Below are 17836 nucleotides of genomic sequence, written 5' to 3' on the forward strand. Positions count from 1 at the left end.
AGCCATTCCAGTCCTCTGACCTGAACCCTATAGAAAATGAGGGGAGTAAACTGAAGAGGAGAAGCACCAACATGGAGCTGGGAATCTAAAGGGTTTGGGAGATTCTGGATGAAGGAAGGAGGTTAGAGAACACCTGATCTCTTATCAGGTGTTCTCTAACCTCATCATGCATAATAGGAGAACATTTTGAGCTGTTAAACTGTCAAATGAAGGTTTCAAAAAGTGTTGAATAAAAGGGTGCTGTTAATTGTGGCCAATGTGTATTAGAGAAAAACATTTATTTCATAATGATATTTCTCCCCATTTTAAATTATTATTATCCAATGAAAGGTAAGAGTTTTGTGAATTTGTTTAATAAAAGATCAAAAGGATTAACAATGCAGATTAATTTTCACAGCCTTCTTTGATTATATTTACCAAGGGTGCCGATATTTTTGTCCATGACTGTAATTTGTTTTTGGAATCTGCCCATAAAGTAAATTTCTAGTGAAATACTGGATTTAATTTAAATGGGGGAAAACAAATCTACACAACTGTTTTCTAGCATTTTCAACATTCTTAAACATATTTGTCATCCTCACATTTTAATCGTATAGTCATTGTCACATTTTGAGAGTTTAGTCATTACAAATGTCTTACAGAATTTATTGTCTTACAGAATTTTTAGTGGGAAAAATCTGAATAAATGCCACAACAGATACTCTTCATTACTTGCAGCAGAACTCTTAATTTTCTTTTAGCTTCTTCACTTCACTAGGAAACAAACTCTTGCCATTACTAACTTGCACTTTGCGCAACGTCACTACAACATTTTGTTCTTCTCATAACACCTTTGGTTTGCTAATTTTAGGTTTCAAAGAATATTTGTACTAATCAACACTTCCTAATTGACAGCCTTTTAAGAGGGTACATCTAAACATGAATAAACTTAGGCCCAAAAGGCACTATTCCTAATGCTTTCAACATCCATCATGGAGAAGGCTGATGGATTATGGATTGAACCCAACTCAAACTCTGGGTTTCATGTGCACAGTCTCTTTCACAATGAGCCATTGACAGCATCAAGTGAGTTCTAGGTGTGCATGTTCTGACAAATGGCTCAACTGAACTTCATCATAAACGGACACCTTTGGCAGTAACCTTTCTGTCCGTAATTGGTTATATTGTGCATGAGAAAGTTGTTTCAAAGTAAGATGGTGAAAGAGTGCATCTTAAACCTGTGGTTTTTCTAACTGCCATGCAAATGAACCCCCTCTGGGAAATGTGCTAGACAAACAAAAATACAGAGAAGGAGCGCAAAGTAAACCTTTGTTTGGAGCAAGACATTCCACAACTTATCTTAGCAGTTGCCAAACCTGTGTTGGACTGTTATATATATTCAGGGATGATATTATGCAGCATTTGGAATCATCATAATCATTATATTATTGTTTTTTTTTAAGTATCTAAACATCCTTTAAACAGTATACATTTACAGTGTAAGTTTATTTTATCTTGATGCATTTTGAGGTTTCTTCACAGAAACATTTTTTGCAATGTAAAAGGACAAATTATCAGGTTTTTCTGAAGAAGTCTGTGGAATAGCATGTAAAATGATGGTCTGATATCCAGTCTTTCTTTGGCACACTCGTCATCATTATTTTCTATTATCAATAAAGTCCGTATTAAGTTTGTGTGCGTGTGTGGTTTGCATTGGTGTGTCTGTTTTACTGTGCAAACATTTTGGCATGCTGTGTGCTTTCAGACGTATCATCAGTACATTGACGCACAAACTCTCAGAAATATCTGGAAATGAACTTGTGTTTGCATCATAGTTTGTTACCAAGAGAAACACATTGAACAGTGATATATCTGTATCATAACATCTGCACAAAGATAAATATAAAAATAAAAGAAGCCATGTATTTCTATAGATGTGAATCTTTCTAACATATTTTATTTTTAGTTTATTTATTTAATGCAAAAACTGTGTTTCTGGTCATTTAGTTATTGGTTGAATTCCATGAACCCCATTAAAAGTAATTATATTTTTCATAAAGAAGAATTATTGTATGTGTGTTTGTGTGCGTGCGTGCGTGCGTGTGTGTGTGTGTGTTTCTTTTTTATTGTGGGGTGACATTTTTATTTTTGACAATTTGTATATTTGTTTTGCAATATATTCTATAAAATTTGAATTATAATTTAAATAATTAATTGCCTTTGGTTATATGATATTTTCCACATACAACATTAAAATAAAAACTACAGACTGAAACTGAATAAAAATTTGCAAGACAACTAAGCCACCTTGCCTTATCATATTTCTCAAAACTGTTGTCATTTAAGATTCAAAACTGGATGTCAGACATTTAATCAGACAGTTCCTCTAGTAACTGTGGCTTTCTTCCTATGAGGTTGGGGGTTAGTGGTCCACAACAACAGACTGGCATGTCAAACTCCTTCAGGCTGGGAATGAAGCACTGAGACAATGTTTACACAGTTTAATAAGGCCTGTGTATAAAGGTGCAATGGGAGTCAATGAAGCAAGCTTTCCTTCAGCAACTCTTACTTGAAGTCTTGCGCACACCCACATCAGGTGCACTCACTCGCTCTCACACACACACACACACACACACACTCTTGTCACAAGCAGTATTAGTCACTGAGGTTAGTAATGTGGCACTCCACAATTCCAGCTTGTCGTGTTCCCTGTTGAGTCTGTAGGAGGCCTAGAATTAGAGAAATAAGCAGAAACCAAAGGAAACAAGCAGAGGCCTTCCTGATCGCACCTCCAACACTGTCTTCAGCTGGACAGGTAAGACTGACTGGATACCTCCTATCAATTCACTTTCATGGGAAACAACATATGATATTACTGCTTATGTGTATTGTATCTGTATTTAAGAAGGGAAAAGCAAATATTTTGTAGTTTATATGACTAGTTAACAGTTTTAGACATAATGTACATTCTGGCAAAGTTCTCTGAATGTTATGAACAAATATTCTTCCAGTAATGACAATAGAACATAAATTCAAAGTCATAACATTCTAAAAACAATTGTCTTACTCTCATTTATGCATTGTTTAGGTAACATTTTTCTGAAATAATTTAGTTGTACATTTGTCTATGATGCTTTAGAGAAAATTCAAAAGCAACGTTCCTATAATGTTTGCAAAAAATACAATCCAGTGTTCCCCCTTAACTTTGTTATTAAAATTCACATAACATACAGAAATAACTTTTCATAACCTAATGAGAACCTTAACACAACGTTCTCAGAACACATTTTTGTAAATGCTTAAATAAGATTTGGCTTCACCTAAATTGTGGATGTAATTGTTTACAAAACTACAATTTGTTAAATTGTGAAACAATTAAAATTGCATGTGTTGGAGCAGATAGTAAAGGAAAAGCAACATTGCACATTCGTCTTTCACTATAGTGCTAAAAACTATCCCAGGATGCACCTCATGAAGTTGGGAAGAAGCTCAAATTTGGATAGTTGGAATTTGATCAAAGAATGAGGGGGTGTGTCAACATTTGTCTGGTAATGCCGTTTTTGTGCAGCAAAACACATTAATGCATTTGTGAATATGCATATTTTAAGTTCTCTAGGCAACCGAGCAATCAGCCTTATCACCAGCTCATATCATTGATAGAGGTTGATATGAACTCGGGTGGTTCTGAATGCACCTGTTCTCAAGCTGACACAGTTCACCTGTTGATCACATGCGATGTGTCCTTATTTAGAAAGATAAAGGGAACATGTCTTGAAAATTACAAGGTGTAAAGCTTTCAAATGTCATTAAAAGTAAAGGTTTTCAAGAGTTATTTGGCTGGCCTCCAGAACACCCCCAGCAAACAACAAATGACTGTTTTTTTCCCCTGAAGGGAAAAGTGCAAGTGACTTGTGCTCTGGCTGACGTCCAAATCCTTCAGAAGAAGAAAAGAGCTCAATTCCCAAAGGCAAATGTAAAGTTTCTAATGATTTCCACTACGGCTAAGTGTTACATTGTGACTATACAATAGGATTAAACTGATTATTTAGTTGTGTTGAGTTAGTTTACATCAAATGTCAACTTGTGACATTTGAAATATATCTTCTAATATATTTTTTGTCATTTTTGAAGCTTGATGGTAAAAATCACAGTTTGGTTTCATTATATGGAAAACAGTTGCTCAAACACTCTACAAAATTAGAGTTTGGGATGACACAAGCAAATGACAGAATCAAAAATTTTAAGTGAGCTATTCTTTTAAAAATGGCATATTTCGTTTTACACTTTGGTTCACAGTATCAAATGATGACAAATGAGATGACAATTAGATAACCTGGCACAGGTACATCAAACCTGCTCTGGAGGTCGAGGAAGTAGAACAAACACGTTAACAGAGGAGAATAAATATGATGTTGAGTAATGAAGAAATCCCCTGTACAATTTCAATTGAGCTTAAAGCTTCCAGAATGAATCCGAGATACTTATCAAAGGTGGCTGTCAGTGGTTGAGTGACTGAATATGGCACTTTGCATATTACCATGCCATGCCAGTTTTTGTTCAAACAGCTGGGTGGGTTGTGGGTTGAAATTACGGCAGAATTCTAAGTTTTTACAGTCTTATGATAGATGATTGTCTTATAATGTCACAGAGCCATGCAACAAATTTGCATTTTCATTTAAAATCAGTGAACCTCTGATCTTTAAAACCGCAATTTACTTACTATTGTGGACCAATCATAGATCATTTGTGAAAAAGTTTGCTCTTTATTGAAACATTAAAATTCATATTTACATATGAAATATTTTATTTTAATAATATTTTGGCTATTAATGAATCCCCCTAAAACGCACTTAAAAGTGTCACTGGCTGGATGGTCGCACCATGCGACCTGTTTACAGTTTTGTTTGTCTAAGATGACCATACTGTATACTATATAGTACTATAGTGTTTCAGGAATGACAAATGTGAGTGTGCGAGTGAATCCGGTAAATTGTTCCATGATTCATTGTTAAGATTGACACTGATGACTTTAGCAATCGACGGAAGGAACTATCTGACAATGTCAAAAATAAACCTGTGCATTAAGTGATTCAGAGTAGCGAAACTACAGAAGCAAGTCTGTGTTGGATGAAAGTATTTAGCAGCTTCTACAGTAAAAGAAAACAATTAAAAAAAAAATGTAATTTGTTAATTAAATGTACAAATATTTCAAAATATTTATTGTATCATTATTTAATTGTTATACCATAAATAATAAACTTAAAGTATTTAAATAATGAACTCTTCTAGGCTTGGTGTCTTGGTGTCTGATTTTTTTAAATTCATGCGACTTTGTGACTTTCTGCACTTGCTATACTTTATACTTCAAAACAGTAAAAGTACAAAAAAAATGTGTTACAATAGTCGTTTTATGATGAATCCAAAAGCAAGACGTGAAAAAAGGAAGTTGAAATGGCAACTGAGCTAATGAGTGATCCATCTACTGGTTATAATGATAATTTAATGTCATTTTCATCTTAAAAAGTTTTTTTTTAACACCAGGAGACACGTTTTACGGCACAATTTTTTTTAATGTTATCTTTATGAATGAAAAGTGAATCTTTAAAGTGAATTTTACTGCACAACTTTAACCAATCTAAGTTAGCAATTCATGACTATGAAGGTTATTAGTATCAAGACTACTGTTATGATGTCGTTTACATGATAGCATTGCTAGCTGGCTAATTTTAGCTTAAATAGGGTTACAATAGGGTTAGCATTTAAATGTGCAGTTGCATGTCGAGGTAAGGGGAAGTCGTGGCCTAGTGGTTAGAGACTCCTAACCCTAGGGTTGTGGGTTTGAATCTCGGGCCGGCAATACCATGACTTAGGTGCCCTTGAGCAAGGCATTGAATCCCCAACTGCTCCCCAGGTGCTGCAGCATAAATGGCTTGCCACTGCTCTGTGTGTGTGCACTTTGGATGGGTTAAATGCAGAATATGAATTCTGCGAATCAGTCGCCATACTTGGCTGAATGTCATGTCACTTTTCACTTTCTAGGTACTCTCCTGGGATTACAGGCTCAGCATATACATTTATATGCTGTTAAATAACATGAAACTGTATGTTAATGCCACTTTTGTCATTTACACTGTTGTCAGTTTCTGAACAGAGCGAAGGAGAGGTTTCTGAGCATTTTAAGTGTCTCTACACATATTGCAGAGTGATCGACCTATCAAGTTTTTCCTGAATGGAATTTTCAGACGATGAAGAGAAGAAACAACAATAAATCTTATTGATGAGTTTCATCATCATTTGACATTTTTCCCCTCAAATGATGAAACGACTGTGTAACGGACACAATGCGCAGTGTTTCCATAACTGTCCAAAGCAGGCCAATATAAGCCATGCAATTGGCTGTCGGTTGCTAAGCATCTAACGTAATAGGCGTGCCGAAGGGTGAACCCAAACCCTAACCAACAAGAAAGACCTGTATCCACACCCCCTACCTTTCACCATGCCCACTGCACCAGCCTGCAGTTATCCCTATTTGCAATATCAGGTTAACAAAGTCCAGCTAACTGTCCTAACCCCAGTTCTAGGGCTTTCAAACCGCACTTAACCCTGAATCGCCGTCATTCTAAACCTCGCGTTTAAACCCAGCCAAAAAGGACTTCCGAGATGTCTAAACAGGGAAAACTTGATTGTACAGTCAGCAGTAGTATGAGAATGCCCACCGCTGAATGTAACACTGATACCGCAAATATGCAAATAAAAAGGTTAACCCGGAGTTTAGTAGTGTACAGTGTGAAACGTCATCTTATAAATATTAGTTTTTGACCCAGGGTAAAAGAGCAGTGTGAACCATGAGTTTAACCAACATTAAAACCGACAAGGGTTTAAATGACCCAGGGTTAACTATTTTAAGTGCCTGCCCTTTCGAAAACTAACCATGGTTTTATTTTAGTAAAAGTATAGTAACCACGGAACAATAACCATGGTTTTTGGTTTTATTTGAAGTAAAGCCAATGTTCATTTTCATAAGGAGGGGGTTAAAAGCATGGTTTCCCAGGTTTATGCTCAGTCTGAAAAGCCATATTTTGTTATCTAATTATATTCAGTCTATTTTAAGTGTGGTATATAAGACTCGTAATACTTTTTGGGGTCTCTATACATGGATATAAGCACATATAGCAAGCATTTTGACCTTGGAGAGTGTTTTATTGGTTCTGTTGATGGTTTTTAAGAATCAGCCAGTCGTTGTGTGACACATCACTGGAGCTCAGTCATATGGTGGGGGAGCCACTGCACTAATTGCTTGTAATGATTGCCAAATCTTTTATGTCCTTATGATGTGAACTGTCTTGAGTATTGCACAGCTGTTATTGAAACCCTGCAGTCGACGGAGCATTTTGTCTAGTAAGAGACGTTGGGTGTGAGCACGGCATGTGCACACTGCTACACAACCTAACAGACTCATTGAGCAGTGAGACTCATTATTAATAGGTAATGTTTTGCTATTGAACTGAGCTGTGCTGGTTGCTATGATGGGACAGATTCCAACACATAGTAAACATATTAGAGAAACTAGAAAATTAGAAGAACTAGAAGACAATGAAGCCTATTTTGGTACTATATTTAATTAAGAAAATTATGTCATATGCAAAAAGCATTCTTATCTTTTACTTTCATTCCTATAGGCTTTTTTAAAGTAGTGCACCATGCATATATACAGAAGGAGTATAGTAATGTGCCTGCTGGGAAGGGCCAGTATTGTGTCTTCTGGAGTGAGACGCTGATAAACAGCGGTTATTTAGCACTGAATGCTGCTGACCTGACAAATGGAACAGCTCTTAACCCTTCCAAAATGAGTTTTTGAGTATTTAACCAAACTCATTTAAGGATCAGTCACAGGTCTAATCCTGCGCCTGGGGAATGTGTTTGCATCTCCTCGCCGCTGCTTTTTCTCCCATGGCCAGAGTCAATATGACTAAATGTGCCTGTCTAATGGGCTTATCACAAGCTGTTGTGAGCAAGAGTGGACACTAGGTTACAGACTTGAGACTAAGCTGGCCCCAAAAGCACGTTCCAGCTTTTTCCTTGGAGAGGAGAGTGAGGGGGATGTGAAAGCAGCAGGCGTTTGGAGATGAGAACAAGGATTCCAGGAAGGATAACTTCATTTCCTTTAGGGTTTACTCCAGGCCAGCTTCAAAGACACAAGCCTCCATTTGTGTTTGCATACTGAGATGTGAAAGAGCGAGAGACAAATGTTTGACCTGTGACCATTCCATCGCTGCATCCAACGTGATGCATGCAGCAGCGGCACAGTTTTGACACTATTTACTCCTTGAAGTGTTGACAAATGAAACGCTTTCAAATTATGCTTGTCTTATGTCTTGGAAAAAAGATCTGATCAAATAATATTTTAGATTTTCATCTAATGTTTCATAAAACAAAATAAATGAATAAATGTATTTACGTTATAAAAACTAGTTTGTTTTGTCATGCCATTTCTTTTTTAAATTAATATAAAAATGACAAATTGTTAACATTTATAAAATAACATAAAAATTAATGAAAATAAAAATAATAATAATTGTTAAAATATGGTTTCATTTGTTAACATGAACCTACAATGAAAAATATTTATTTTCTTAATGTTAATTTCAACATTTATTAATGCATTATTAAAATTACATTTACTAATGCATTATTAAAAGTTAGATCTGTTAATATTATTTTGAATGAACCTGAGCTAACACAAACTAACAATCAACAGTTGCATTTTTATTAATCAATTTTTAAAAAGCATGGGGGGGGGGCAGAGGGCTATTGGAAAGACAAAACAATTTTTTTATGATATTAAACATTATAAATTTATTATAGAGGTGAATTTAAAAGGTTTGGGACAAGAGACAAGCTCAAATTATGGCAAGTGAAACTTTTGAAAGTTTTTTATAAATGAGGGAAAAGTCAACGGAGAGACACAATAAAAGGTTTAAGCCATAATAATCCATCCTTTAAAACCTGAATGATTGTTTTCTTTTTATACCTCTTTTCCTCTGCTATCGCTGGGTGTGGAGCAATATCACCATTTTATGAATGACGGCAATGGTGCGTTCAAACAAACGGAGGTTGTTTGAGAACATGTGGTAGATGGTGAATGTCCTGTAGACATGCGCTCTAATGACAACAGATTACTGACAAACACGTCTTACTCTCCATCTGTGCTGTGAACTTTAAATCAAACAATTATGGACGCATATTTACTTATGAAGAGAGGAGGCTGCCCAACAAATACCCTCACAGGATCTATATAAACTACTTTTATGGCAATCAATAAAACATGAAATCCAAAGCAGTGCAAAGAGGAAAATGTCAATGCAGGATGATCCAGAGATGTGGTTGCTTGCATGACCCACATTAAAGGGAAAATTTTGTTTAAAAAAAATGAAACTTCTATCAGCCTTTACTCATTTACATGCCGTTCCAAACCAGTATGACTTCTGCAAAACACAAAAGAAAAGCATTCGATTTTAAAATGCAATTATGACATTTGAATATTAAGCATGTATGAATTAGTTGTACTCGCCTGACCGAAGCAGGCTTTGTTCGTGCCGACAGCATCTCATTGGCTGCCTGCAATGTTTTTCATGTAATGTGGAGGCCCTGAAAAGACCTTCATGATTTATGATGTTCCTTGTTTCTGTCAAATCATCTATTTTACAGCTTTTTTGCATTCCTCAGAGCGGTTTCTTAGATGCCCCTAAGAGCCTTTATTCAAGGAACTTATATTTTTAGGAAAGGACATTTGCATAGGAAAGAACCACTGATATTTTAATCAGAATATGTAAAAATATAGTTTGCACCAGTGTTACTTTATATACTATTATATGATTTATTAATAATTAAATTTAGCTATTTATTCAGTTTGCATTTTTTAATTTCTCATTATTTTTAAGTAACTTTATATTAATAAATAATTATGCATTATATATTAAAATATTGTTTTTATATTTATTAAAACTAAAGTATATATAACATAAAAATGTTTCATCTATTATTTGGATTTTATTTTATTAAATCTTTATTTCAGTAACTGAAAACTATTGTTAAGTTTTAGTCTTAGTTAACATCAACCCTGGTTTATATTGATATACATCGGTGTTTTGACAGCCATACGTGTTGCTGTGACCTATAGTTTCCTAACAGCTTGTTGTCTTTGTTCTTTTGCATGTTTTTTTCTTTCTTTTGCTTGCAATATCCCCTCTCTTTTGACTTTAAGGCATATTTTCAAACATGACTGTTTGAGGACAAACTGTTTTTTAGGAAACTCTTGCTTTTTAACCGGCAGTTTAAAAAGGCGTTTCTTGAAGGCTATTATTGCTTCTGAAGCATAAACTTGAAACCTGATCTGCACTTTCCTTCATGCAATCTTCCCACCTTTGTATCTTTACCTCCCGGCCACTGGAGATCGATGTCATCTCCAGCCCCGCCTCTGCTGTCATCATACATCTGAAGCATGTTTTCCTCTTTGCAATTTGATTAAAAACTCAAGCTGACACAGGAGACAGGAGACCATGGACGGCACCTTGAAAGCAGTCCTCTAAACTGCTGCTTAGCTCCCGTGTCACCCGTCATTCTGTAGAAGTGACCCATGAGTAAGTGACTCAGTCAAATCCAGTTGTCCTCCCAATATACTGCAATGACTTTCTGTGTTCATTCCCATTCGTCCTGGAAGCCTTAAAAACAGAAACAGCATCACTTAGGCTCAGAGTTTTCTTTGGATGGGATGAGCTAATGGATATGGATCACCAACACGTTCAAGAACCAGCAGTTTGCTGAATGCTCTGGTGTACAGCTGCTCTTTTACACTCTATATAGTCATAAAACTGGACAATATTTATTGAGTTGTATGGTTCAATAAAGTTTTCTTTCATTCCTGCAGGAGACAATGGCCAGTCCTGTCCGAATCCAGTCAGACAGCGCTGTTCTTCAGCCACTGCACTCCACAGGCTTCACCGAGAGCTCGCTAGCCCTTCTTAAGCGAGAAGATGGCTTGGAGATGGTCGACCACAAACCCCGTCTTGATGGCTCGGACCGAGGACATCCGGGACTCTATCTGTCCTGCTTTGACATGCTGTTCACCGAGGATGCTGCCTGGGTGGTGAGGGTGTCGGATTCGTCCACATCCGCGGGCGTCGGGCCCAGGCTGGAGCCGTGTCAGGAGCCAGAGCAGTGTCCGGTGATCGACAGCCCCGGGCTGGGAGCCTCGCCGCTGTCTCCTACTCTGGAGGAACAGGTGGAGGAGCGATCTTTAGAACAGGTGCAAAGCCTGGTAGTGGGAGAAGTTCTGAAGGACATTGAGACCGCTTGCAAACTTCTCAACATCACACCAGGTAAGATAATATTCATTTGCTGTTGGTTCATAAAGTGTCAGAAATATTCTAATTAAAAAAATTATATATATATATATATATATATATATATATATATATATATATATATATATATATATATATATTAATAATCCAAGTAAATTATTACTAATAATTTTTTTTAAAGATTATTTAAATATTATATGTATATATACAATTTAAATGTAGAATTTAAATAATAAAAATAATCAGAATACAATTTTTTTAAGAAAATATCAAAACTATTTAAATATTATTTTATCAATAAAAAATAAAGATGTTTGTATATATATATATATATATATATATATATATATATATATATACACATGTGTGTGTGTGTGTGTGTGGTGTTTGTGTGTGTGTGTGTGTGTTTATACATAGACACACAAGTAATATTAATATAATTTAAATAATCATGTATTTTATATATAAATGTAAGTCGCTTTGGTGCAAAAAAAAAGTATTTTGGTGCAAAAAAAAGTATTTTGGTGCAAAATTGTACAACGTGCACAACATTTTTGACAGACCTTGCTTCCAAAACTTTCATTTCATGTATTTTAATGTGTTTAACGTTATTCTTAAATATCCCTCGGCTTTCAAGAAAGAGTAACACAATTCAGTTTACAGTGTGAACACTGAATTTAGGCTAAATTTAGATTAGATTCAGACTGTGATTCTATGCATGCTGCAATAAAGCTGTTCAATTAAGCATGCAAGAAAATTATAAGGAGAGTCTGATGTACAATTTTAAAAAGATATATACTAAGAATTCACATTAGAATTTTATGATTATATGCACATGCAAATCAATACCGATCATGTGTTAGCGAAACAATAAAGGTCAGATATTAATAAAAAAAGTTGCTAAATACGATTAGATTTATATTAGATTAAGACTAGGGTCTTATTTAAAATATTTTTGAGCTATAGTTATATATAACAAAGATATGATAAGTCATATATTGATGCCAGATAATGTATTTAAACAACATTAAACAATAAATTCAGATTTTGTTCACATTATATTTAGATTATAATTCTATGCATATGCAAATATAGCATGCATATTCACATATAGCAGACTCAGACATGTTATCAATATATTACAGCCAAATATTTCTTAAAAATGCCTTCAGAATATGTTCATGAATATATGGCCTAATAGAAAAATACTTCAACATGAAATTCCGTAACACAGCCATGATGCATCTGGCTCACAGCCGCTGCAGTAAAGCACAACATGCTGATATAATCATGACACTTATTCAAATGAACATCTCGCCATTCATCACTCATGTTTAATGTGAGTGACGGACAGCTCTGAGTTATGATTGAGCCGAGCAAACAGTCATAATGAAACTGTTAGAAAAGGCCTTTGACTCCAGCAGCCCTGAAGGCAGCTGAAGGCATACAGACCAGGATCTGCCTAATCCTCCGGAGTTTCACTAATGTGCTGAGAGCTTTGTCACACTCACTTTCCTTAAGGATATTCAAACCCCTCCCGTATAACGATGACGAACAAGCAAACATTCAAAGAGGTCTCGCAGATATAGTTTTGACAAATATCTGTGCATCGTAAAATAGCTCAAAATTGTCAGTGGCATCTCACATTGCAACTGATTTATTGAGTTGTCCGTATTTTTTTACGAGCAAGTTTATGCAATTCGTGTTAAACTTATTGAAATAAGTCACACCACCTTACGTAAACACCCATCCTCACTGTTTGCTCCTCTGAATGGCTCTCTTTTTCACTAAGACGTTTCAAAACCTTTGGAGTCTGTGCAAACAGCTCTGAATCCCAACAGTGTGCTTTGTCAGAGATAGCTGGTCTGATCTGATCTAATCTTTCAGACCCGATGGAGTGGAATTGTGGGAACGTTCAGAAGTGGCTGTTGTGGACGGAGCATCTCTACAGGCTCCCGCAGGTGGGAAAGGCCTTCCAAGAGCTGGATGGCAAAGATTTATGCTCCATGAGCGAGGAAGACTTCCGACAGCGTTCACCACAGTGCAGCGAGACATTACACGCACATCTGGATATATGGAAATCAGGTGAAATATTTGATAAAAAGTACTTACTTAGACTGTTTGAATTCAGGAATGTGAGAAATATTCTGAATGTAAGAATTCACTCCCTTTCATTTAATCAGTTTGAATTTGAAATGAATTAGCCACACAGGAAGTTGAATCAGAATTTGAATGGCAGGAAACGTTCTAAAATTCAATTCAAAGAAATACAGCATAGTGAGTGTTGTTATTGTTAACTAAAGCTAAAACTATTTCATATTGTTTAAAGGGAAATCATAAAAAATTAGGTTATAAAAGTTCAACTTAAAAAGTTAAAGATTATAAACTTAAACTTCAAAAAATGAAATGAAAATTAGAAAGATTTTGACTATTTATTCTCCTATACTTTATTTACAATGCATCTTATTTTTTTAAGAGCCATTCCTTTAAGTTAAAGGGTTAGTTCACCCAAAAAGCTAAATTATGTCATTAATAACTCACCCTCATGTCGTTCCAAACCCGTGAGACCTCCGTTTATCTTTGGAACACAGTTTAAGATATTTTAGATTTAGTCCGAGAGCTCTCAGTCCTTCTATTGAAACTGTGTGTACGGTATACTGTCCATGTCCAAAAAGGTAAGAAAAACATCATCAAAGTAGTCCATGTGACCTCAGAGGGTCAGTTAGAATTTGTTGAAGCATCAAAAATACATTTTGGTCCAAAAATAGCAAAAACTACGACTTTATTCAGCATTGTCTTCTCTTCCGTGTCTGTTGTGTGAGAGAGTTCAAAACAAAGCAGTTTGTGATATCCGGTTCGCGAACGAATCATTTGATGTAACCGAATCTTCTTGAACCAGTTCACCAAATCGAACTGAATCGTTTTATTTAAACGGTTCGTGTCTCCAATACGCATTAATCCACAAATGACTTAAGATGTTAACTTTTTTAATGTGGCTGACACTCCCTCTGAGTTCAAACAAACCAATATCCTGGAGTAATTCATTTACTCAAACAGTACACTGACTGAACTGCTGTGAAGAGAGAACTGAAGATGAACACCGAGCAGATCCAGATAACGAACAATAGACTGACTCGTTCACGAGTCAAGAACCGGTTGCATCGGTTTTCGGATCACCAGTACTTCTTTCGGACAGTTCGATTCAATAAACTGGTTGAAGAAATGGTTCACCGGTTCTTTTGCGCTCGACGTAATGGTGTCATTGGCGATGATTGCCCTTGATTCAAGCCTTCGGTTTACCTGCGCTCATAACACTAGCACAGAATCAGTTCAGAATCAATCACCAAAAGAATCTGTTCAGTTCGGACTCGCTGTGTGTCAGTCTGCTTCACGCTGAATAACACATGCGCAGTATCATCAGCTCCTCGGTTCTCGAATCGGATGCGTCTGACAGAAACGGTTCTTGACTCGAGAATGAGTCAATCTTTTGTTCGTTATCTGGATCTGCTCGGTGTTCATCTTCAGTTCTCTCTTCACATCAGTTCAGTCAGTGTACTGTTTGAGTGCATGCATTACTCCGGGATATTGGTTTGTTTGAACTCAGAGGGAGTGTCAGCCACATTAAAAAAGTTAACATCAAGACAACAAGTCATTTGTGGATTAATGCGTATTGGAGACGCGAACCGTTTAAATAAAACGATTCAGTTCGATTTGGTGAACTGGTTCAAGAAGATTCGGTTACATCAAATGATTCGTTCGCGAACCGGATATCACAAACTGCTTTGTTTTGAACTGTCTCACAACAGACACGGAAGAGAAGACAATGCTGAATAAAGTCATAGTTTTTACTATTTTTGGACCAAAATGTATTTTCGATGCTTCAAAAAATTCTAACTGACCCTCTGATGTCACATGGACTACTTTGATGATGTTTTTCTTACCTTTCTGGACATGGACAGTATACCGTACACACAGCTTCAATGGAGGGACTGAGAGCTCTCTGACTAAATCTAAAATATCTTAAACTGTGTTCCAAAGATAAACGGAGGTCTTACGGGTTTGGAACGACATGAGGGTAAGTTATTAATGACATAATTTTGCTATTTGGGTGAACTAACCCTTTAAGAAATACTGTGAAAACATGAACACAGATTATTACTGTTATGTTTACAGGTAATTCATAATGAAAAACAAATGATTTATTATTAAAAACAACTTTAAGCAGCTATTTTTCTCTTTTATTTGGTTCCATTCCATTTTAAATCTACTTCCTTTTATTCAAATTCACATAACAATTTGCAACCTGTTTGAAACCATAAATTCAGAAAAGTATTAAATAAGGCATCTTTAACTCTGTAAGTTCTGTAGACTAAATGTTTACATGCTGCATTTCTCTTTTTTGTGCATTCAGCTGCCTGGATGAAGGAAAGATGTTCAGTTGGAGAGACCAGGATGAGAGGTACGTCACAGAAACACCACAGTAAACTACATGGATGATAACCAATATACAGAAAAAACCATGCCATTACCTTAAAAACATACCACAGACAGACCATAGTGAAAGAAAAGCACTGTCTGTCATGTAATGATTAGCCTTTTCAGCTCAGATCAGGTCAATTAATGCCAAAAACAAATTACTAAAATGTACCTATAATGCTATATGTGTGCATGTTATCTCACAGAAGGTGAAGAGCTGTGGTCTGAAGCTGATTCGTCTTGTTCTGGTCAGCCAATCCATCTGTGGCAGTTCCTCAGAGAACTTCTGCTCAAACCTCACAGTTATGGACGCTGCATCCGCTGGCTGAATAAAGAGAAAGGTGAGGACACAACAGCTCATCTGCAAAGTAATGGAAATAATGGCTGCTGATGGGTCTGTAAAAATGGGTCCAGACTTGTTTCCATGATGCTTTAAATGATGCTACTCCAAGGTATTTCCAAGAATACCATGATGCATTCTGAAAAATAACAGTTCTTTGGCTCTGGTTCCTTGAAGAACCATTAACATCATTGGATCCTCTCCAAAGTTTTTAACACAAAATAAAGGTTTGTTATATGCATTGATGGTTCCATAAAGAACCTTTAATATCCGTGGAACCTTTCCATTTCCCAAAAGGTTCTTTAAAGGAACACTCCACTGTTTTTGAAAATAGGCTAATTTTCCAACTCCCCTAGAGTTAAACAGTTGAGTTTTACCATGTTCTAATCCATTCAGCTGATCTCCAGGTCTGGTGGTAATACTTTTAGCTTAGCTTAGTATAGATCATTGAATCTGATTAGACCGTTAGCATCTCGATCGAAAAATGACCGAGTTTCTTTATTTTTTCTATTTAAAACTTGACTCTTCTGTAGTTACATACTAAGATCGATCGATAGACATTACACAAAGTAACTACAAAAGAGTCAAGTTTCGCCAGACCTGGAGATGAGCTGAATGGATTAGAAAACAGTAAAATTCAACCGTTAATGCTGCGTTCCAAGCAGGTTTTTGTCATGATTTCAAACCACTTTTAACGACTTTGTACCGTTCCAGGCAAGTCACGCCAAACTTCCTGAGCACAAGGAATTGTAGCTATATTATTAATTTTATTGCAACGTTACATTGTCCTAAAATCGTTTTTTCAACGTGTACCACTTACATAAACACTGCATCCGTAGGCAATATTATTCGTAGGGGCTACTATTGTTGTTTCGCGTGCTGTGTGATGTCAGAACTCGTAACTGGGAGTACATCCAACTAGTATGAGTTCACAGGAAGTCACAGGTTTGACTGCCGCTCCAGTGCACTTTAACGGGTTTAAGGTTGGAAAAAAACGGGTTACGGGTTGCCTGGAATATGGCATAACTCTAGGTGAGTTGGAAAATGAACCTATATTAAAAAAAAAAAAAAAGTGGAATGTTCCTTTAAGGTGAAATTTTTTTTTTCTTCAATCTAATAAAAATTGGTTCTTTTAAGAACTGTTCAAAGTTTTTGGAACCTTTATGTTTTAAAATGTTTAATGGGAAAAGGTTCTTGATATTATTAAAATGTGCACATGTGCAAAAACATTGCAGTACTTGCCTATGCCATTACCGATGTGTCTTGGATGCGTGTCTTTACAGGGATCTTCAAAATCGAAGATTCGGCTCACGTGGCACGACTCTGGGGTTTGAGGAAGAACCGTCCGGCTATGAACTATGACAAACTCAGCCGCTCTATTCGGCAGTACTATAAAAAGGGGATCATCCGCAAGCCAGATGTCTCGCAAAGACTCGTCTATCAGTTTGTCCATCCGGTATAAGAGCGATATATAGGAACTCAGCCACTGACACAAGAGCTTTATGAACTGACTACACATTTCCTGAGACTATTTCTGGGTTTTGCATGACAGCGAAACCAAGATGTAAGAAAGTTCCAAGATTTCAGCCACTTTCTATGTTTAAAATATAACTGTGCTTCGAAATTCGTACATGTACTCTTTTAAAAACACTTGTGTTTCTGTTGAAACGTAGTATCA

General features: G+C 36.1%; 1 protein-coding gene across 1 annotated transcript; it reads left to right on the forward strand.

Moving 5' to 3' along the window:
• The first annotated feature begins 10912 nt into the window (after positions 1-10912).
• LOC132151525 (SAM pointed domain-containing Ets transcription factor-like) lies at positions 10913-17620 on the forward strand. Its single transcript, XM_059559684.1, has 5 exons — positions 10913-11357; positions 13230-13427; positions 15754-15801; positions 16025-16159; positions 17442-17620. Exons 1-5 carry the CDS (start codon positions 10913-10915, stop codon positions 17618-17620), a joined length of 1005 nt encoding a protein of 334 aa, XP_059415667.1.
• The last annotated feature ends 216 nt before the right edge of the window (positions 17621-17836 follow it).

The sequence above is a fragment of the Carassius carassius genome, chromosome 10, assembly GCF_963082965.1.
Source record: "Carassius carassius chromosome 10, fCarCar2.1, whole genome shotgun sequence".
In the NCBI taxonomy this organism is placed as follows: domain Eukaryota; kingdom Metazoa; phylum Chordata; class Actinopteri; order Cypriniformes; family Cyprinidae; genus Carassius; species Carassius carassius.

What these genes read in the sequence shown, in the direction of transcription:
- LOC132151525 (XM_059559684.1), top strand. Translation starts at nt 10,913, where the DNA reads ATGGCCAGTCCTGTCCGAATCCAGTCAGACAGCGCTGTTCTTCAGCCA. An exon ending in ACTTCTCAACATCACACCAG is followed by an intron (nt 11,358 to 13,229) that starts GTAAGATAATAT and finishes CTAATCTTTCAG; the next exon opens with ACCCGATGGAGTGGAATTGT. An exon ending in TCTGGATATATGGAAATCAG is followed by an intron (nt 13,428 to 15,753) that starts GTGAAATATTTG and finishes TTGTGCATTCAG; the next exon opens with CTGCCTGGATGAAGGAAAGA.